This window comes from Calypte anna, chromosome 26, assembly GCF_003957555.1.
Source record: "Calypte anna isolate BGI_N300 chromosome 26, bCalAnn1_v1.p, whole genome shotgun sequence".
Taxonomy (NCBI): Eukaryota; Metazoa; Chordata; class Aves; order Apodiformes; family Trochilidae; genus Calypte; species Calypte anna.
This window is the reverse complement of record NC_044271.1, coordinates 3156795-3179555: the sequence shown is the minus strand read 5'-3', so window position 1 is coordinate 3179555 and position 22761 is coordinate 3156795. Positions and strand designations below refer to the sequence as shown.

The window sequence follows — 22761 nt, the reverse complement described above, 5'->3', positions numbered from 1 at the left end:
AGGAGCATTTTCCTCTTTTCTGCTGGAAGGAAGCAGGCAATCCTACTGGTTTCCCACTCAACCCACCCAAAAGAGCCAGGCAGAATCCCCAAGGCCAGCGAAGAAATCCCAGGCTGGTTTGGATTGGAAGGGATCTTGAAGATCATCTACTGCCATGGTCAGGGACCCCTCCCCCAGCCCAGGGTGCTCCAAGTCCCATCCAGCCTTCAACACTGCCAGGGATGGGGCAGCCACAGCTTCTGGGGGCAACCAGGGGCTCAGCACCCTCACAACAAACAATTTCTCCTTCTCATCTCCTCTCCATCTCCCTTCTTCCAGCCTGAAACCATCACTGCCCAAACTGAGGCAGCTGGGAGGAGGGGGGTCTGGAGCTCAGTAATGGGGTTTAACTGTCCGTGACCAGGAGGGATGGGAAGGGTGAGGGGCAGACCTTGAAGGACAAATCACACCTGTGGGGAAGATGAATGAGCTGATTGTCCAAGATGAAGCAAGGGCACCAGTGGGAAGAAGAAAGGGGCAGCAGACTGCAGGGGAGATGAAAGGGTCAACCTGACACCCTGTATCCTCCCCAGCAGCAAAGCCTTGGGCTCTCCACTCCTTTCTGTGTCTCTCAGGGCACTGTTTAGGTGAGATAAACCCATAGGTGTGTACTCACACACTCCCCTGAGGGTAACATTGGACAATAACTTCTTCCATCTGTGGGTTCCTTGTGTGGCTCCTGGCCAGGAGGTACCAGGGGCCTCATTAACTCCAGGGCTCCATTAACTCCCATCCACTGGTGTCAGATGGGAAAACTGAGATGGAAAGCTGTGAAACAACAAAGCAAATTGGGGTTTTGGGGGTTGGGATGGACCTGCAGTTTCCTTGCAGGGAGCTGAGCTCTGTGGGGATGTCCCTTTGAGCAGGGACTAAAAATTGACCCAAAGCACCCAGACCATGAACCTTGCCTTGACAATGTAGGTTTAATCTAATTTAATATATCCAAGGGGACTAAAAGCCCTGTTAGGTGCCTGCAGAGGGGAATATCTCCCCCTGGTTGCTCTTGGCTGGTGATTAACAGCACCCTGAAGCTGGAGGGGGGGATGGACCCCCCTGTGTTGTGCCCTGGGCCAGCCCTGGCTGCTCTTCTTGTTCACCTGTGACTGCTTTTGTTGTGGGTCTGGGGTTTTTTGGAGTCTTTTTTTTTTTTTAACCTTCAGCCAGCCAAGCACCCCACCTCCCAGACAGGAGAGATGAAAATGAGCTCTTGTCCTCTGTGGAGAAGATGAGGGAGAGAGATAGAGGAGAAGTGAGGGGAAATTAAGCAGAAATAGCTTCAGGGGTCATTTAAAAATATCCCCACGACTCCCTTAAATATATATTTAGCAAGAATTCATAGTCCACGGCTGAGGGAGCTCCAGGCACCAAATGTACAGTGTTTTTTTGATAAAAACCCAGGAGATCAAGCACAGCTTTGAGGGAAAGGAAGTTCTGGGAGTGGAGATGGGGGAGATCCCACCCTGTACCTGGGGCAGAAGGCTGCAGGGGAGCTCTCAGCCACTCTGCTGTGCCCATGAACCACTCCTGTATTGCATAGAGCCACGTGTTGAGCTTTTTTGGGTCTCTAAGAAAGGTCTTTTCTATCAAAGTTGAGCAGCAAGCCAAATCCAGGGCTCCTGCTGATGGGGTAGGACGCAGCTCCTGCAGTCGTGATGTCCTGGCTGTGGCAGCAGTGTGTCACTGTGGGGTGACATGGCCATGGCTGGAGCAGAGATTCATGTGTTTCCAGACACCAGTGTCTGCTTGGAGTGAGCAGAACCGAGTCCCTCTGGGCTGGGCTGCTCCTCCTGGCAGGACAGCTCCATTTCCCTCCCTGCTCTTGGAAAGAGGAACCAAGGCACAGGGTGATGCTGGACCAGGTTGCTGCCTCTTGGTGCAATGGTCCCTGAGGGGAGCAAGAGGTGGAACTGGGCTCCTTAGAGCACAGGGAGTGGTTGGAAGGCAAAGGCACCAGCATGCAGGGGTCAGAGGGGCTGGAGATGGATGGGATTCAATCCACTGGGGATGTGCACAGCTCCCTCAGGCTGCATCCTGGTTGGAGTTGCCACGGGGCCCTACCAGGTGGTAGCACCCAAAACCAGGTACCTCCACGGACATCACTATCCTGAGTGGGGCAATCCTCAGCATGAGAGCAGCAGGGGACTGGAGAGGGGAGGAGGCCAAGAGCGCAGAGAGTCCCTGGGGCCTCAAATCTTTGTAATTACAGATTGATGTCCATGTAGCTGCCATCCCTGGGACACAGGGTGGGATGTGACCCTGCTGTGAGAGCCTGAGTACCCCATCCTGCCTGGATCCTCTCTGTCCTTTGGGGGGTTTATTTTCCCCTCTCCATCAATCTCTGAGTATTAGGTGGAAAGCCAACAATCACCGTGCTAATGGTTCCATAAATTCCTTCATTACTTATTAAACTGCAGCATTCCTCCCACAGTGCAGAAAAAAAACAAAAAAACAACAAAACACAAAACCGCACAACATACAAACAAACAAAAAAGATTAAATGGAGAAGAAAAGGGAGCGTAGAAGGGGTGAGGAGGGGCAGAGCCGGACCCTGGGCAGGGCTGCAGCAATGGGGCCGGATCAGGCCCCGGGAATTCCTGGGCATCCACTGCCCTCTGCAGGCAGCAGGACAGGGACTGGCTGCGGGCAGCGGCACGATGGGGCTGGGCTAGTCCGAGGGAGTGGCAGGAGGTTGGGGAGCACCGGGATGGCCGGGGCTGCTCATTGTGAGGATGCTCCAAAGGGATTGATGCGGTGGATTGGTGGGCTTCCCCTGCTTGTGGAAAGCTGGCCCTAAAGCCCTTGGGCAGAGCTGAGCCAGGGTGAAAAAGGAGCTTCAGGCACCAGTGAAGCTGAGGAGAGGCCTGGGGTAGGGTAAGGAACCTCGAACTTGAGTCCATCCCTGGTGAGGGCTGGATGTGGCTGTGCCAGCTGCAGGAAGAAATCTGCTCCCTCCTGCCTTCCCTTGAGAGGCCTCATGGGTCAGTGCCAAACCTCACCAGCATCCCAGCAGGCGGAGGTTGTCCAGGTTTGTGTTGTTTCTGGTTTTGGTTTTTTTGTGTGTTTTTTTTTGTTTCTTTGTTTGGGGGGGGGGGGGGGGGGTTGTGTTTTTTTTTCCTACCAGCCAAAGTCTGGGCCCCCTGTGCAGAACGTCACCAGGACGGCATCGATCACTCAGAAGAAGCTTTTTCCTCCTCCCCGGGTCAGAGCGTGGCAGCTCCCATCCCAGGAGGGCTGTTTGTGGCCTCTCCTAAGTGAAGCTAATGTATTTCGAGGGCTGTGCTGGCCAGCTGGGACCCCAGAGCATCTCCAGGAAGAGAAGCAGCTTGGCTGAATGCAAAACTGCAAACAAGCAAACGCCTCCCCAGCTGAGATGCTCGTGAGGCTTTGAGCAGCGGGGAGTGGAGCTTTGGGATCGTTCCTTCTTTGCTTCTCCTCCTCCTCCTCCTGGCTGAGCTCCCCAGGCAGGCTTGGAAATGAAGATGCATGGTTAAATCCTCTGGAGGAAGGTTTTAGGAGGAAAAGCAGCCCGTTTCTTCAGTTCTAAGACACCCAGGTATCCTCTGGGATGAGCCGAGGGACCTGGGTACCCAACTACCAGGGACACCAAATGTAATTAGACATTTATATCTAGACCAGGGGCTCAAGGGCCATCTGGCAGTTTAATTATTCATACACATCCATATAAGCACAGGCAGAGAGATCTTTATGGAACCCGGGGAGCTTCTCCTGGCCTGACAAAGCCTGCTCTTCTCCAGGGCTGCTTTCCTTTTCCTGCTGCCAAAACCCCCTCCTAAACACACCCACCTGGGGGCTGCCTGCTCCACATCCACCCTGGCTGATCCTGAGGGGTAAAAATCCATAAGGAGAAGAGTCCTCCCTTGGAAAGAGCAGGTCAGGAGGCCTGAAATCAGGTTATATGTCCATCAGGAGAGCCCAGCCCTGCGGTGATGTAGCCCAGTGCTTCTCCAAGGTGTCTTTTTAAGCCATGACTCATCAGCTGAGAAATTTTAATTTCTGTCTTTCTCTCCCAAGGCGAGGAAGTGGTTCGGACCTCTGCAGAGAGAAGTCTCTTTCAGGAGCTGTTTAAAGTGATGCATTTCCTCTCAAGCTGGTGGAGCTGCACCAGGTTTCACCAGATATAACCTCAAAGATGAAGATGAAATATGGTAAAAGAGGGGTTTTGGCCAGAGTCTTCTCTTGTCCAGCTGAGGAGGGATTCCTCAGCTTCATGGGACATGCTGGCAGGGAGTGGTGCCTGTGGGTACATTGGATCCAAACCAAAGTAATGTTTTTTTAACTGGAAACTGGGATATTCTGCTCCCCAAAGCTGTGGGCTGCATCTCCTTCTTCAGTCAATTCCAACCCAGCCCCCAGAAACCCTTCTGACAACCCCAGGGGTGAGATATTTCTGTAAAATGACTAAATAGACCTTGACTAAATAGCTTTTTTTTTTTTTTTTTTTTTTTTTTTTTTTTTTTTTTTTTTTGGTAGGGGTAAAGATCTGAGCTTGATCTTTCCCTTGTGTCTCCCAGGAAAGCAGCAGGACCCAGAGCAGTGGCTGTGCTAAGCCTGTCTGACAGACTCCACGTCTCTGCTGCCCTGCACATACCTTGGTATCATTTCATCTGGATGAGCCGCATCCACCTAATTCTATCTGCCTTCCATATACCTAATGATAATTATATCCACATGAGCCAACCTCCTGGATCAACCTGGGGCTGTCTCTGATCTGCCTGTTGGGTTGAACCCAGCATTGTTATCTAGGAGGATCTTGAGTTTTTCAGTAACTCTACAAAGATTCCCAACACAATTTAGATCACTCTTGGGTCTATATTTAGAACTTAGCTGTTTACCCACCACTGAAAACCCATCCATAATTTCAGGGAGACTCTGTGCACCGTCTCTGTCAGAAGCAGAAGAGATGACAGGGAGGGATGCAGTCTAATGGACTATTAAACAACAACAATCTGATTCAACCCTCCCTCTGTTATATTAGGGCGTTCCTGGGGAGCTATCTTGTTTCCCTGGGGTGACACAGAGATGCGGGGACATTTCTCTCCAAAGCACAGAGAGAGGGAACATTGTGCTTTCTGCTCTCCTTATTTCAAACCACTTCTGGCACAGCCCAGGGGGGGCTGTAGCAGCTCTGGGTTCCATGGAGTTCTTCCTGCTGCAGTGTGGTTGCAGAATTCTGGGTTTGTCTATTTTTTTTCTTGCTTCTTCAGGTACTCCTGGATTTCGATGCATTTTAACGGCGGCCAAAAAGAAGGAAGAGAATTATCCAGCACAGCGCTGGGAGAGGAGAAACAGGGTTTTGGAGATGTTACAGGGTGCTAGGGTGCAAGGTCCACCCGTGCCACAGCTTTCTCACCCTTTGAACATTTTTTTTTCCATTCTGTGTTACATACAGGCAGAACAGAGGGGCAAAGAGGAGCGAGAACACAGGGGGGCACGGCAGCAGTTGTGGGACCCTCAGAAACCATCCAGATCAGTCGCCCATGGGTTTCCCCGGCCCGGAGGTTGCAGCAGCTCCAAACCTTGGCCAGAGGGGAGATGGAAACCAGAGCTGTCCCCTCCCTGAGCAGCTCCCGAGCAGAACGCTTCCAAAAGGAAACGAAATACAGCAGCCGAACTAACTTTTGTGTGTGTGACTCTTTAAATGAGGAACATCGCAAATGGTTTGAAAGCCTCCTATGAGGCAGCATCGGGGAGATGGGTGGCCGGGCCGAGCCCTGCCCGGGTGCCCACCGTGGGTTCTCGCACACCCGTGAGGGGAGAACCAGGCCCTCCCGGTTGACCCCGGGACCTGCGGGGCCTCCCCAGCCGCTCAGAGAGGTGTTTCGGTGTATTCCTTGGTACGGACACACACGGAGAGGAGGAGAGCAGAGCAGACTGCAGGCCGAGCTGTCTCGACCAGCCTGAACGCACACTCCTTTCCCCCTCCACTCCTTTCTCCTCTTCGTTGCAGGAGAGCTGTGCCCGCCCCCGTGGCGCCCATCCCCCGGCCGATACCGTGTCCCCGCTTGCTGAGGAGACTGCCAGCGAGCACCCACCCACCCTCCAACTCCGTGCCGTCCCGCACCGCAGCCCGGCGCGATCTGAGTCCGCAGCCGAGGCCGCACAGCGATCTCCGCCGGATAACCGCCCCCTTCGCCGCTTCGACCAATCAGAATCAGAGTCATCATGATTGATCTCCTCTTTAGCCTATCCGCACGCTACCTGGCTGCTTCCAATCAGGTGCCTGGGGAGATTTTCCTCACCCAATCATAAAGCGAGCAGGGAGATGAGGCAGCAGCCCGCGCTTCTCCGGGAGTGGCGTAGGCTTGAGCCAATCAGAGCAGAGCAGTAAGGGCCAATGGGGAAAAGGGGAGGGGAGAGAGCGGCTCGCGAGAACTCGAGAGGGACGCTGGGAACCCGCGTCTGAGGCAGCGGCCAATGGAGGAGCGCGGGGCGGGGCCTCGGAGGGAGCCGTGGAGACTGGCAGGCGAGGGAACCAATCAGCAGGAGGAGGTGAGTTCGCCCCAGTGGCCAATGAGCGGGGAAGAAGCTCGTCCCGCCGCCCAACCCTCCCGAGTGACAGCGCGGAGCCTCCAACCAGGAGGCCGCGGCCTTTCCAACCGACCAATCAGCGAGCGGGACGGCGAGGAGAGCGTGTGGCGGCGGCTCTGCCCGCCCCCTCCCTGTGGGCGCGGGGGGCCGGCCGGCGGAAGGACAGGCAGACGGACCAATCGACAAGGGCAAAGAGAGAGGATGGGCGGGACTTCCGCCTGGCTAGGGCGAAGCTGGGCAGGTGACGCTCCCGGCGGCCAACGAGGGCGTCGGGCCGGCAGGCAGCGGCCAATGGGCGCTCAGGAGGCGGGGCCCGCGGCCGCCGCGGCTTCCAAGATGGCGGCGGGTGCGTGAGCGCGGCGGTCGGGCAGTCGGTGAGATCGCCGGCGGGAGCAGGGCCGGGGGCGGGAGGGGGGGGCCCCGCCGCCCGCCGCCATGAAGGGCAAAGAGCGCTCCCCGGCCAAAGCCAAACGTTCGCGGGGCGGCGGGGGCGGTGAGGACTCGGCCTCCTCCTCCTCGTCGGCGCGGGGAGAGCGGAGCAGTAAGAAACCCAGCAGCTCCGGCGGCTCCAACGGCAGCGGCGGGAAAGCGGCGGGAGCGGCGGCCTCCAACGAGAGCAACAGCGGGAGCAGCCGGCGTGGGCCTCACCCCGACAAGGCCAGCCGCGCCGGCAGCCGCGAGTACGAAGCCGGGACGGCGGCGGTGACGAGCGGCGGGGGCAGCCGGCACGGCTACGGCAGCGGCAAAACCGCGGAGGCTTCGCGGAGTAGCGGCAGCCGCGGCGGCGGGGGTGAGTCCCGGGCACCGGCAGCAGCCCCGTCTTCCTCCTCCTCCTCCTCTGAGTCGGTTGGCGGGGAGTACAAGACGCTGAAGATCAGCGAGCTGGGCTCGGCGTTGAGTGACGAGGCAGTGGAGGACGGGCTCTTCCACGAGTTTAAACGTTTCGGAGACGTGAGCGTCAAAATCAGCCGCCTCCCTCCCGGCACCGGCGCTACCGACGAGCGCGTGGCTTTTGTCAACTTCCGCCGGCCCGAGGACGCCCGAGCTGCCAAACATGCCCGGGGTCGCCTCGTGCTCTACGACCGCCCGCTGAAAATCGAGGCCGTCTACGTCGGGAGCAGCGCAGGGAGCAGTCGACGCCGGAGCAGCCGTTCCCCGGCCTTGCTGGACAAGGAATCTCCCTACGGCACGGCAGCCATCGGGGTGGCGGCGGCAGCAGCAGCCGTCCGGCACCCACCCGCCGGGGCGACCCAACGGGCTCTGTCACCTGCTGGGAGTGGCGGGGCCCTGGGCTACCGGGACTATCGGCTGCAGCAGCTCGCCCTGGGCCGCTTGCCGCCTCCGCCTCCTCTCCCCAGGGAGTTGGAGAGGGAGAGGGACTACGGGGGTTTCTACGAGGCGCGAGTGCGGCCGGCCTACGGGCTGGAGCGGGTGGCTGGGGTGGCGGCTGCTGGGGGGTTTCGTGGTGGAGGTGGGGGTGCTGGAGCTGCCAGTGAGGAGGAGATCAGTCCTGAGGATGACCAGAGAGCCAACCGCACCTTGTTCCTGGGCAACTTGGACATCACCGTCAGCGAGTCAGATTTACGTCGCGCTTTTGACCGTTTTGGGGTCATCACTGAAGTGGACATCAAAAGGCCGGGGCGTGGGCAAACCAGCACCTACGGTTTTCTTAAGTTTGAAAATCTGGACATGGCACACCGAGCCAAGCTGGCCATGTCAGGAAAGGTGCTGCTCCGCAACCCCATCAAGATTGGGTATGGGAAAGCCACGCCGACTACCCGGCTCTGGGTGGGTGGCCTCGGGCCTTGGGTGCCCCTTGCTGCCTTGGCCAGGGAGTTTGATCGGTTTGGCACCATCCGCACCATCGATTACCGCAAAGGGGATTCCTGGGCCTACATCCAGTACGAGAGCTTGGATGCGGCGCAGGCCGCCTGCACCCACATGCGGGGTTTCCCTTTGGGGGGCCCCGATCGCCGCCTCCGCGTCGACTTTGCCGACACCGAGCACCGCTACCAGCAGCCCTACCTGCAGCCTCTGCCCTTGCCACCTCCTGCTCATTATGAGCTGGTGGCAGAGGTGGCTGCTTTTGGGGCTCACCGGGGAGCCCCACCTGATCCTCTTCGGGGGGCCCGGGACAGGACGCCACCTTTGCTCTATAGAGACCGTGACAGAGACCTTTATCCTGAGACAGATTGGGTGCCCCCTCCGCCCCCTGTACGGGATAGGAGTAACCGGGCAGCTGCCTATGACCCTCTGGAAAGCTTGGAACGCCGCCGGGATGGTTGGTCCTTGGAGCGGGACCGAGGGGAGAGGGAGTTGGGCAGTAGTAGTAGTAGGGAGCAGCCTAGGAAAAGGAGGCTGGTAGAGGATGGAGGCCGCCCACTCGGACCGCTCTCCGGACAGTGAGCGTTCTTCCTCCCGCAAGCGTCACTGTTTGACCACCACCTCTCCCCCTGACCGCAGCCCTGAGCTCCTGGGAGGGAGGGAACGTTACAGCAGTGACCCCGAGCGCTCCTCCTCCCGTTTGCTCCTCTTGGAGCGACCTTCCCCCATGCGGGAATCGCGGCGGGGCAGCCTGGAGCGGGGGCAGAATGAGAAACGCGACCGGAAGAATTCCGCCGAGCGGAGAGAGGAAGCACCGGGCCGTGACCGCGGCCGCTGCCGCGCAGGAATGCAAAAGCCCTTCCAAAAAGGACGATCGGGCGATGGAGGGAGGTGGTGGGGGAGGCTCCCGCCTCAAACCTCCCCCTCAGAAACAGCAGCAGGACGGAGCCTCGCAAGTCGGGGGAGCCCCCAAGCTGTGTTTGGCTTGGCAGGGGATGCTTCTGCTGAAGAACAGCAACTTCCCCTCTAACATGCACCTGCTGCAGGGGGACCTGGGGCGTCGCCAGCAGCCTCCTGGTGGAGGGAGCGACTGGTGGGAAAGTGGCTCAGCTGAAGATCACCCAACGTCTTCGCCTGGACCAGCCCAAGCTGGACGAGGTCAACCGGCGCATCAAAGTGGCGGGGCCCAATGGTTACGCCATCCTCTTGGCTGTGCCCGGTGCCTCAGACAACCGCTCGGCAGCCGGAGCTGCTGAGCCTGCCACCACCACCTCCACCCAGAGGCCCCTCAGGAATCTGGTGTCCTACCTAAAGCAAAAGCAGGCTGCTGGGGTGATCAGCCTCCCTGTAGGGGGGAACAAAGACAAGGAGAACAGCGGGGTCCTGCACGCTTTTCCACCCTGTGATTTCTCCCAGCAGTTTCTGGACTCCACGGCCAAGGCCCTGGCCAAATCAGAGGACGACTATCTGGTCATGATCAATTGTCCGTGGAGCCTCCTAAGGCTCTGGTGTTTCTCTAGACCCAACCCTACCGACTCCTCCTCCGCACAGCCCCTCCAGCGTGTGCCAGGTGCTATGGGATACAGCCTTAGCCAGCCCTGTTGTTAATTTTAAATTAGATCTTTGTAGGTGATTTTTTTTTCCCCTGCCAATTTTTTTTTCTGTTACTACATCTTTTTTTTTCTATAAAGTTAGAAGCCAGAAAGATTGGTTAGCCAATAGTGTGATGAAGATGCAGAGAGTCCCCCATTGGTGGGAATCACAGGGAGGCAAGGCCTGCTTTGGTTTATAGAAAAAAAAAAAAAAAAAAAAAGAAAAGATTAAAAAAAAAACCACCACACAAAAACTGGGGGAGGGGTGGGGGAGGAAAAGAAACTCCCCATCTTCTTCATTTTGATTCATGTCCTTTTTTCATTTCATGTATTTTTAAAAATAGCTCGTCCTCGCTAGAGTCACAAACCTAAAAGACCAGATTTAAAGCACTCGGTTGTTTATATGGAAAACCACATCCCAACCAGTGGACTGGTGTCAGCAGCGTTGTGAGTTTTTGGGGATCCTTGGAAATTCCCCTGCCCAGCCCTTGGCACCTTCTGCTCCCTGGGGAGCTGCAGGGTCAGGGTTGTGCCTCTTTCAGGTGAGCCAGCACCTGCTCGGGGGTACACTTTGCAGAACATTGAAATTCCGTTTCTCGGGTGTTTGGTAATTCTCATCCAGCCCCACCAAAATGCATGCACTGAAAGTATGGGGGTTTTTTTTTGTTTGCTTTTTTGGTTTGTTTTTTTTTTAGCAGTGTATTTCTCCTATTTCTCTGGGTTCTGTCATATCCATGTATGCACTTTGGGTTTGTAGCAGTGACAATGTTTGGTAAATAGCTTGAGGATTTTTGTTACAAACCATGAATGTCTTGTGCTTACCCTGATATGCAAGAAACAAGGAGGTGCTTTCAGAGAGTTTATTTTGGGTTTTTTCTTTTTACTGCTTTTTTTTTTTACATAATTATTATTATTTTTCAAAGAGTTGCAGGTACAGTGGGGTCTGGTTTCCACAGTGCAAACTCTGAGCAAGTGTGCTACTCTCCAGAGATGGTTTTTAATTCTGTGATAATTTAATTACATGAAAGTTCTCATTAACGTTTTACCTCTTTGTTAATAGCAAGAAGCTGCTGTCTGCTAGGGGCTTTTCAGGTACAGTACAGTGGGCATTACATGATGTTAACTTTTTAAAGGCATCTAGAGTAAAGTGGTTTTAGCATCTCAGAAAAGTATTAACAAACACAGATGCAGATTTTTTTGTTCCCGGGATTCTAGAAAGAAACAGTTCAAAGAACTTCCCCCCTCCCTCTTCCTTCCTACTCTGGGGCATTTTTCTCTAGCTGTCTTGGGCCACCTTGCTAATCATTGGGAGGGAAGATGGGATCTAAATCCTGTTGTTTGGTTTAAGAACCCAAAGGATGTTGCAGCCAGCTTTTCAAATGAAGTGTGTATCTGTCATAACTCTGTACAAATTTGTAACCTTGCACTTAACCACAACATAACCTTGCACTTAGCCATGTTTTCAGAAATGTGGGCAATGGACATGTTGCTCCTTGCTGCTGCACTCAGTTGGAGAGAGCTTTGGGTTCAGTGGGCTTGAATTTTCCAAATCTTCCAAACAGCTTTGGCTTTTATTAGCTACTTTTTCTTCCCAATGGAAACCTACAGGCCTCATTTAATGCTCTTCAGTGTTTGGGGGAAAATCCAGGATTTCTGATTGTTGTCCTTCGGTGTGTGAATGTGACATGGCAGAATGCAGCTCTTCATCTTCCTATTAACAAGGAGAATTTTGGAGAAATGACACCAATAACGCAAAATTTTGAAAAGATGCAGTGTCTTCACCACTTGTTGGCAAAGAATATCTTGATTTTCATTCGACCAGGTGCCTGTTGTGTCTCAGCAGGTAACCAGCACTGCTGCCAACTCACAGGAGGTGCTGCTCACGTTTTGGAGGGAGTGAAAACTCTTCAACACCAGTCATTTGCAAGCCTTTGAAAGGAAAGAAATTTGAGCCACTGGGAATTCAAATCTGCCCTAAACTAAAAAAGGCCACAGAAGCACTAATATCTGTATCCAACGACTTCACCTTGCTGAGAGCAGTGTTTGTTCTGCAGATAGGCAGCAGGCACCTGGTTTTAAGACCCATAAAATGTGGTGTTGACATGGCTTGTCAGAGCAAACTTGGTGTGGGAATCTTTTTGCAAAAGAGCATCCTGGCTGCAATTCCATATTTTTTTTAATTTTCTTTTTCCTTGTAATATAGCAGTGATTCTACGTGCATGGGCTTTCAGGAGTCAGAATTGTGCTGCACTGGAGGGTAATAGCAAGGCTGTATGTGACTCCAGGTTTTCTGGTTCCTTATTTAATGGAGTACCTGCTTCTTTAAAGCTGGTTTATTTGTGGTTGCTGCTCTGTTTTGTAAGCAAGGATTTTAACACCCTTTGAGGGTTCTTAATGTCAAACCATACTTGGACTGGCAATATTTTGGGTTTGTTTCTTTTTGCTGGCACTTAAGTTCCTGTGCTGCCATCAAGGCTCAGGCTGTGCTTTTCTCAGAGGCTCTGGAGCTTGAGTAACTGTCCACTAAAAGTCACCTTGGCCAGGGCTGAAGTCTGTGTGCTACCCCTTCTGTAGAGAGCAAAGCAGAGGTAGCAGACTTCAGCTCTCCCATTGTCTTTGGCATGATTGAGAGCTCAGTATTCTTCTCCTGTTGTGTGCAGCTGACGTTTCAGATATTTCATGAGTTTTGTTGAATTTAGTGGGGGAAAAAAAAAAGGGATGTCCCTTTCCTAAATAATTTCACGGTTGGGCTTTATGCTTTGGGGAAAGAACCTCAAATGACTCATAGTTTTGTTTAAGATTTTAGTTGGTGGGGCTGGTCTTTTTTTTGTTGTTGTTATTGTTGTTGTTGGGTTTTATTATTATTATTTTTTAAATTGGAAACTTTACATAACTTCCTTGGCTACCGGCCAGTGGCTTTGTTTGTTCCTGTCTAGTCACTGCTCTGCTGTTCACTGGGGCAGTGGTGTGAACACTGAGGTTACCCTCAACTCCAGAGCTTTCAGCTTCCTGGATTACAAATAACCAACACATCCTTATAAGCATCACAAAGAGAGAGGAGGGTGTTCTGTGCCAGGCAGAGCAATCTTACCCTCTTCTTTTTGTACAAGGATGTTAGAAGTGTTTTGGTGACAACTTGCTCAGCCCCTGGTGGTGGGTGGAGAAAGTTTTCCATTTCTTGCATCGGTTGAGGAACCATCAGGTTGATGGTAACTGGAGGTGGAAAGGCCTTAAGTATTAATGAGGGAAGGAGTGAATTGAAATTGTGAAGGCAGGTTTTAAAAAACTCTGAGGACTCAGGGAAAAACAGCTTGGAAAATCATAGTTCCTGGCTTTAAGAAAACAAAAACAAAACAGTGTTGAGGACAGCTCTTCTGGGGAGTCTCCTGTGCTCCTGTTGAGCAAAACAAGAGTGCAAGAAATGTTTGCCATGTGACTGTAGAGCTTTTGGGGTTCTTTCCCCTTTGTCTTCCCCCTCCCCCCTTTTTTTTTTCATTTAAATTACTTTCTGCAGATAGCACAGAAGGACAGCTATCCCCATGATTTATAAGCGAATGATGAGATGATTTTTGTATTTGGTTTAAAGCACACCCTGTGGTTCAGAGATTGGTTAATGGAATATTCAATTCATGCAGTTTTGATTGTGTGGAAAATGGTGGCTGAGGAATATTACTTTGAACAACTGAGGTGTGTCTTTGCTTTGACCTTTTCTATTGGAGTTGTCTGCCATTTGCTTTATGCAGCAAAATGAGAACGGAAGAGAGATGTGTTACACTACATTTCATGTTTCTGTTGAGAGGTTGCCTTCAGGAAAGAGTCTTTGAGGAAAGGCAACTGAATTGTCAAGAATTCAGTTGGTTTTCCTCCGGGTGAATTATTGCCATGCGTCCCATTAAGTGTTACTGATAGTTGAATAATCATCAGTACTATAAGCCTAGTTTAACCTTGGTCCAAAAAGAATCCCTGCACTACTTTTTATCCATCTATACAGAGAAGGTGACTTCATTTCAAGGTTTTGTGCCCGTGGGTAGGATTGGTGCTTTTTGAAGGCCAAGTAGAATATTCAGAAAGGCCTTGTAGCTCTTCACGTTCATCTGTATAATGTTAGGAGGGGAAAACAAACCAACCAGATCTGTTGTATACCTTTATATTGAAATAACATTTTCTTTCCTCCTGCAAGCAAAGCTGGTGGACTGCAAGAAGACAACAGCATGGGATACCAAGCTCTAATGGACCTTTGGGAAGAGAAGCTGTGGCTTATGTGGAATTTACATGGGCCTCCTGATGGAAGAAAGCTTATCTGTTTAGTACTTGTGCATTTTACTAAAATGGCAGCTTTAAAAAAAAAAAAAAAAAGTTGTGTATCTGCTATTGTGATGCCAATGCCCGTGTTTTAAGTGGAAAAAAAATGACCTCTTTGCTTTGTGCTGTGTACACAAGATTGCTGGAAAAGTAAAGGAATACCCTTTTTATGGCTCACACAGCTTAAAAGTAGCTGTCACTCAAACATGCGCTCACAGTTGAGCTGATTTTGTTTCATTCTAAATAAATTGTTTCTTTTGAGGAAAATGGTTTTTCTGCCTGGAAATGAATTGACGACAAACGTTTTGACCCCTTGGTTTGCGGCGGAGAGGGGGTTGCTGGCTGCTGCTGTTCAAGGTTTTGAGCTGATAGTTGTGGTCTGTGAGCAAGAAGCAGGGAAAACCGACACCTTTCGCATTGAACAGCCTGGTGTACCAAAATCAGAAGAAATCTGGTTGTCTTGCTGTGTGACCCCTTCCTCCATTCTGCTTGCGGTGAAAAATGGGGGTCACTTGCTGCTTTACTCCTCATCTTGACAAGGCAGCGGTGCTGATGCTGGCATGCAAGGAGCAGGGGACTACCCACCCTGCCTCTCAGGACGGTGTAGACGTTTGGGGCTTCGCTGGTTGGAAGAGCTGGAGTTTCCTGAATTTTATGTTTCGTGATTTGTTTTGTTCACCCAACGCATTTGGCTTTAGTTTTGATTCATTTTTTGGTTTCTTAAGTTCGAAGGAAGAGGTTGAAATTGCTTTGAATCGTGCACGTTAAAAAAAAAACAAAAACAAAACACAAAAAAACCCCACCTTTGCACCAAATTGCCAAAAGAAAAAAAAAAAAGAGAAATGAGTCTTTAAGAGTGTTTTAAATGCTGTTAATAAAGCCTTTCCCGAGACAAGCGAGGGCACTCCTCCATCTCCAGGGGCTTTTCAGCAGTTATGGGTTTAGTGCTGAATGGTGAAGAGTTCCCGAGAGCTAGAGTCAGTCATTTAAAAAACCTTTGCTTTGGTGTCCTCAGTGCCTTATTTTGACCTGTTTGTGAAGCAAAATGGTTCCACACGCCTCGGATGTGCATGCACCCTGCTCGCGGCCCAGGTCCGACTGCATGTTTGCTTGCAGTCGCCTCCCCGGGTAGTACCAAAAAATCCCCAAAAAAGGCCCAAACACGGAGGCAGCCTGAAAAACGTTGTGTGCTGTAGTCACTGCATTCTTCTGTCTCAGGGGCTCCTGAGCTGTGGAAGCTGTTCCCATGCAGGAGTTACAACTCCACGGTCGCTGCAGGAGACTTCGGGGCCTTTCCTGATGACTCCTCAAGAAGAAGCTAACAGTGCTGCGTCATTGGCTGCAGAAACACTGGTGTTACACTCTGCTGGGCTGTTAGGATCCATGTGACCTGCAGATGAAGACACCTTGACCTGCAAGCTTGCCCTGTTTGCCTTGACATCCTTGAACCTGCCGTGGAGAAGGGACCTTGTGCTGCCCTGCAGCCTGGCAGGACCACGGCTTGGCTGCAGGCTGCCTTTCACCCAAAGGATGCCATGGTTGTGCTCTACAAGGTTGCCTGTTCCTGGGCAGATCCTGAAAGAGGTAAGGGCGTTTGCTGAGGTTGAACTGAATCATAATGTTAAAACAAGATGGTTTTGTCACTTGTTGTGTTGAGTTTTTTTCCTTGATTTTCCATCTTACTGACTTATGCTAATGTGTTTGCTTGGGCCAGTGTGCTGCCCCATCCCCTCTGGGTTGGCAAGTCAAGGGTGAACTCTTCCATGTAGCTTCTGCGTTGGCTTTGGGGGGGTTTGTTGACCAACAGGAGGCTTCTCTGCCTGTCCTGGGGCAAGACTTGGGGAAAACTTCCAGGTTTTCATCTTGGCAAGCTAAAGCAGTTGGTTTGATTTTCATGAACTGCTTTGAATTAACACTGCTTTAAACCCAGAATCCTGTTTCTTGTGGTGTAAATGTTGCTCTGGGAAGTCAAGGCAATGGGTGAGGCAAAGCTCTCTCCGTGTTTATGGGATGCTAAATGGAAGCATTTAAATTAAGCTGCTTATTGTAAATGGGAATAATTGTAGATGTTGCTGGTAATGAGGGGAGGGAAGTGGGTAGGGGATGTTCTTGAGATGCGTTTTTTGTCAATAGGTTGGTGCTTGTAGTTGAAATTCCTGTTTTTGCAATGTTATTCATGTTTGTGTTATGGCCTATGAATCGGGTGTAATTTTTGTAACAAAAGGTTTGGGGCTGGTAGTAATAAACTGGAGGTGCATTTGAACTTCTCTGGGTGGTTAGTGCCAACAGGAGATGAGGGATCTGGGAGCATGACCCAGACAAAGGAGGTGGTTTTGAAGAGCTGGCTCACCTCTCGGGTGGTTACCTGGGCATGGGTCTCAGGGCTTGCGTGCTCTCCCACTTTTTGGGCAACATGGTAAACAGGCCCATCTGTGGCTGTTCCAGAAGAGCTGACTCTCATTCCACAATTGGGAGATTGTTCTTTTCTTTTTTTTTTTTTTCATTACATATTTATTCTGGAGAACTTGAGGTCTGGTGGGATGTGGTGTGGGCTGATTCTCTTGTGGCTGCTCCAGAGTAGGGAGCTGATTTTCATCTGCTGGGTCCTGTCCTTCTGCCTTCTGAATTGCTTCAGCTGCCAGGTAGAGCCAGGCTGTTATTAAGTCTCTTGGAAGGGTTAAGTGCTGTATATGCATCATATTAATTTGGCTAATGAGACTTGTGGGGAAAGTGGATTTATAAAGAGAGCCATTTAATTAACTGCACTGCAGTAGGAAGCGATTCAAGTGGATTAGACAGGGAACCAGATATTTGAATTCCACGGGGTTTTGTTTCTTTTGTTTATTTTTTTTGTTTCTTTTGTTTGTTTGTTTGTTTTTTATCATTGTGCTTTACCAGCCACAGCTGAATTTATTAGTTTAAAACATCAGATGGCCCAGATTCTGCTCCTTGCTAAAACAAGCTTGTGCTGGCCTAGTGCTGCTGGTTTACTGGGAAATGCTCTTCTTGAAGTTATGTGCTCACCACACAGCCTGAGCTTTTGGGATAGGTCAGTGGGGCAAGGGTGTCTTGCAGGAAGGTCAGGATAGAGGTGGAAAGGGTTCTGGCTGATAGCTTTGTGGTTCTTTCTCGTGTCTCCTTGGTGGTGGGTCAGAAGGTGTGGGTCTGTCTTTAATTAGAGGTGGCTTGAAAAACTGGGGAAGAAAACCCTTAAGGCAGAGTACGCTGCTGAAGAACTTTTGTCAGCTGTGCCCAGGTTTAAAATGGATTATTTGCGCAGGATTAATGTAGTTCATCCTCTTTCTTCAAAGTGCTTCTATCAGGAGCAGAGAGTGTGTCTGGGGTGGTGGCTCAAAGCTCTACTCTTTTGTTGACCTCTTGGATGTGTTCATTAAATGTGGTTGAAAAATGGAGGTATGGATGCTGCCAAATGTGTGAATGAATACCATGGGTGAATGAGTTGGCACCTCCCAGCCCAGCTCATGCTCTTGAGTTGGAACTCATGTGTGTTGTCCTGGGATCAGGATGAGTTGTGTCTGCACGTGGTCAGCTGCCACGGATGAGCCATAGGTTAATTGTGGGTAACAGTTCATCTACTCGTCTCCCTGCCTTGACCTTCATACCTAGTTGTGCAATTGGATCTGAAGAAAGGTCTGTAGATTTTTAGCTATCTTCAGTATTTCCTGTCCCCAGATCCAGTGATAGGTCATGCATTACACTTACAACTCCATCCTGCCCTGAAATGCCAGTTTTCCCTCTGATTTCTGCCACTTCCAGCAAGTGGGCACTTTGATCCTTCAGCCTTAATCTCTTTCATATGCAAGTAACAGTGGTTCAGCCCTGCAAATTGGACATTTTTGGGTCCACCTGAGGACTTGTTGTGGGGTGGCAGGAAGGATTTCAGGTTAAGGAAGCACTGGTACTCTTGAGGGTTCTTGTTAAGCTTTGTTGCCACTCAAGGGGAGGTGTCCTCTGGATCATTGTGGTGTTTTGCAGCCCACTTTGGCCAAGGGGTTGCCTGCAGGACAGCCTTGGGTGCTTCAGCTCTGAGGCCCAGCACCTTGGCCAGCCTGGCCAGAGGTTCAGGGCAGGATGAACCCCTTGGACCACCCCAGCTGCTGCTGTAGAGGCTGATGGGGAGGGCATGGCCAGGAAGGGGGGTAGTGGGTTTCTCATGCAGCTTCTCTTGGGTGGATGAATACTTCATGAAGGATTCACATCATGAAGACTTCATAATTCACATCTTGCCAGCCCAGCTTTTCATAGAATCCCAGACTGGTTTGTCTCATGAGGACCTTAAAGCTTATCACTCCACCCCCTTGCATGGGCAGGGACAACCTCCCACTGGACCAGGTTGCTCCAAGCCCCATCCAACCTGACCTTTCTTCTCTTGGACTGAGGTAATCAGCCCCAATGTGTTCCTGGCTCTCGGTATCTTTTCGCAAGTGTCTTTGCTTTTCCTCATTGCACAGACTTGAGTCCCAGCAGTGGACTGAGGCTGGGGGAGCCCAGTACTGCATCCCCCCATCCCTGGGACCCCTCTCTTTCAGGGTTGTATCTCCCTTTCCCTGCTTGGCCAAAGGCTGGAGGGGTTGGAAGTCAGTATTGGTTTAATTAGTCACTGTGGTGATGTAAAAATACCCTCCTGCCTCTCCCAAGCCCATCCTTGCCCTGTCTTGCCCCGTGAGAAAGTAGAGAGACTTTGACCCAGGATTAGTTCTGAATTGTCGCAGCAAGTACAAGAGCAGACCATTCTCCTTTGAGGTTAAGCAGCCTTTTGGGAAGCTTTTCTATGAGGATCTTATAGCTAAAGATGAAACTTCTCATTTTTCAGATATCTGCTTTTATTTTTCTCCATTAGGGTAACTGATCAGTTCCCACTGACTTCAGTGAAAATTGTTACGCTACCTTTAAAAATTAAAGACAAAATCAACTCAAAAAAAAGCCCCCAAACAACTCCCCATCTCCTGTGGAGGCTTTCATCTCACTGGAAGTGAAAATTTTTTTGAATTTCAGCCTCATAACTCTGTGCATTGCCAGCATAGCTGTGGGACCTGTTCCAGGCAGGGAAAAAAGGAAGTGTTCCTGTTATCAGTGTGTGTTGTAAGGGCAAGTAAACAGCCACACATGGTATCTGCCAACAGGAGGAACAGCCTTGCTTCCTCTTGCTGGGAGGCCGTGGTGTAACATCCTTCCACAGCTATTCATTTTAAATTGCTTTTTGTTTTCTTCTTGCAGCTGAAGGCATAAGCAGAAGCCTCAGGAGCATCTTGTTTTATGGTGGGTTTGTAACACCACCCAGAAAGCAGACCTGTGCCTGCAACAGCTAGGAAAAAACTTGTTTTTCCCCTTTAAAATCTAGAGGATGGAGATTTTCCCTTTCCCCTAGTCAGAGTGCCCTGGGCAGATCGTTTTTTCTCTATGCTTTTGTGCCCTAAGCATCCAAGGTGCTGCTTCAATCTGTGATCCCAGCTGATGGGTTAAACCCCAAACTTCTCACCCTGGTCTCCAACCTCCCAGATTTCAGCATCTGAGAGGGGTGGTGGGGCAGTCCCAGCCTTGGCTATTAGTAGGACCATTCTGTGGTAGGGTTAACAATTTTTTTCCAGTACAAAGCCAGTGCAGAGGTGATGCTTGAGAGGCATGGTTGGGTTGAAAAGCTCCAGGGAATCCAGACCTCAGCTCCCAGGAGGGAGGAGGACTGGGAGGACATTGCATTTCAACACTTCCCGTGCTGAAGGTCACACTAAGCTCTTGTTCTCCTGGGTAAGGGAGCAGCACAAAGCAGGTTTGTGAATCAGCCTCCGAGGTTACAGCAACCCCTGCATTTCCTTTGATCTGAGCAGCACACGATGCTCTTCTCTATGCAGAACTGGCTTGAGGAAATTATTTTTGAGGTGACTTCAGTGGGATGGTGAAAAAAACTCTCCCTCCAGGCAGATGTTCCCATCCTCATTGTTGTTTGTTTCTCTAATGGGTGTGGAGCTTGTGAGTAAATAAATGAATGGCTTCAGCTTTCAGAGCTGGAAGAACTAAACCATCTGCTCTGTGCTTGCTTTCCCAGCAAAAGGTGTGAGAGGAGAGAGTCAGACCTGACCCCTGGAGCTCACCCTGGACCTGCTGGCTTGCAAAGAAAAAATCTTGAAGATTCTTTTCCCACCTCCAAGCCTCTGGTAGGACTCTGCAGGGCAGCTGGCAGGAGTTTCTTACAGTGGGAAATGTTTTCCTCAACCTCTTTTGGGACATAAGAGATGACTGGGGCTGGTCTCTGTGGAATTCTTTTGAGGGCAAACAAAAGCTGGTGTGACCCATCAGTGGAGTAAGATGCCGTGTGAAATGGGAGCTCCTGGGCTGTTTGCTCCTTTGCTGGGGGAAGTAGAGGGTGCAAGCACTTTGGAGACAAATTTTTTATAAAAGGGTAAGGCGGAGTGTTACCCTGGAGGGGGCAGTGGAGGACTTGAAAACCTGGAGCTTTTAGCAGGAGCCCATTTGTGGGGCCTACAAGAAAGTTGTTGGGGCTATTTAGGATCTCAGGTAGTGGTAGGGCTAGGGGGAATGAATTAAAACTTGAGGTAGGTAGATTCAGATGAGATGTTAGGAAGAAGTTCTTCACCATGAGGGTGGTGACACACTGGCACAGGTTGCTCAAAGAGGTGGTGAAAGCTCCATCCCTGGAAGTTTTTAAGGCCAGGCTGGACGGGGCTCTGAGCAACTTGGGCTGGTGGGAGGTGTGGGACAGGAAGAGGTGGGGGACAGGAACTATAAACCCTGCAGAGCAAGAGGAGTGAGGACAGGGTGTGTTGGTTCTTCTTCATCGCCACATTGGTCACTGAGTCTCTCCCTGTTAACAGCAAAAAGCTCAAATCCATGTTAAAGATGTAGAATAAAAAGGGCTTTTGAAATTTTGGGATTGGAAAACCTGAAGCAAAGTATTCCCAATAGTTCCTGTTACAGCAGCAACCCAGTGCTGCTGGCAATCTTGAATTTGTTCAGTCCCAGAGTGATGAGCTGTATTGTTTCCAGAGCTGAAAACTCAAATTTGCCAAGGAAACCTTCAGCACTGCTGCAGAAAGCCTCAGCTGAAGGCTTAGAGACAAAGGACACTGTACCTACTCACCCCTCTTGAGCTCCCAGTGCCTTAAATTATCCTTATCCTTAAACCTCCTCTGAAGATGAACCACTGGAGATCCTCCTGTGGATACAGATATTAACTGGGATTTCTGAATCCCATCCTGTATTTAAAAAGGTTTAACAGAACAATTGCTGAGGCATTTGTTGCCTGCCCGTTCCAGCAGGAGTTTAAAGTAGCCATAAATGAAAATGAGTCAATGAAAAATTCACTGCTTTGTAGCACTGATATTCCCCATTTGCTGCAAATTCAGCTCTATTTTTTTCCCTGGTTTAAGCCCAACCTGGATGCTTTGGTGTTGTGCAATGCTGAATTTGGCCCATTATCTGGCAGGGAACTTGCTTGCCTGCAGCAGTGTTTTAGCTGCTTAGTATCTTTATAATGGTCTGTAGCTTTGTATTAAATACAGATTGTTTAATTTTGTGCTTGAAATAACTCATTTGATAGTTGAAAGGAGTGTGTTTCTCTAGGGGAAACAAGTCTTGTTGGTTTCATATTAAAAAAGAAAAAGGGGGAAGAAAATAAATGATAATGGTAGTGGCTGGGATGGTCAGTATAAAACCCTTCTGTGAGAATTTCAGATATCTGCAAAATATTGCGACCTCACAACCAAAATAACAAAGTCAAAGCAGCTGCCTTATGTTTTGTCCAGCTAAAATAAATCTCTGGGGCATTGGGGGAGTATCTGCTCAGAGTTGCTGCCTAGCTCTGGAAGCTCTCTCCAGGTGTTCCTTGAACCCTGGAAAGTTTCTGGGTGGTTGGAAAGGTGAGAGGAGGCTGGAAGATGGATTTTATATTTGTTTGCTGTGCTGGGCTTTAATTAGAATTGATTTTGCTTCCAGGTCATTGCCCTGTGACGAAGAACACAGTGCCTGGGAGGAGGATGAGCAGCCACAGCCACCATCCCGCTCCATGAAAAAGAGGGTTTTGTGGAAGGGCTTTTCTCCATGTCCTCAAGTTGAATCTCTCTATACCATCGCTATATACCATCTCTATACCATCTTGCATCCCTCCCTGGGGCTAATTATTCCTATCTGAATGGAGTGAACCCAAACCTCCTGCTGTGCTTCTCAGCCCCAGGGGTTAGTTAGTTTGCTCTGGTGGGAGTTGGGAAGGTTGGGGGGTGGCTCTGTGGCTACTGTGCTGAGCTGGCAGGCAGAACCCAGCAAGGTTAAATCTCAGGTACAGGAAAACACATCTCAGGAGCAGGGACAAGGATGGTTTAGTGCCTGTAGGTACTTTGTAGACCCTAAAGAGCAAAGACAAAGTGAAGCCCCTGTCCACCCGGGCTGTCAGCCTGAGTTTTTTCTCATCAAATAACACTTT

General features: G+C 50.6%; 1 protein-coding gene across 1 annotated transcript; it reads left to right on the top strand.

The window, feature by feature from the left end:
* Positions 1-6969: 6969 nt before the first annotated feature.
* RBM15 (RNA binding motif protein 15) lies at positions 6970-10005 on the top strand. Its single transcript, XM_030465572.1, is given in 5 exon segments — positions 6970-8967; positions 8969-9214; positions 9216-9467; positions 9469-9891; positions 9893-10005. Coding segments are annotated over 5 exon segments (2886 nt in total). The 5' UTR covers positions 6970-7023; the 3' UTR covers positions 9914-10005.
* Positions 10006-22761: the final 12756 nt, after the last annotated feature.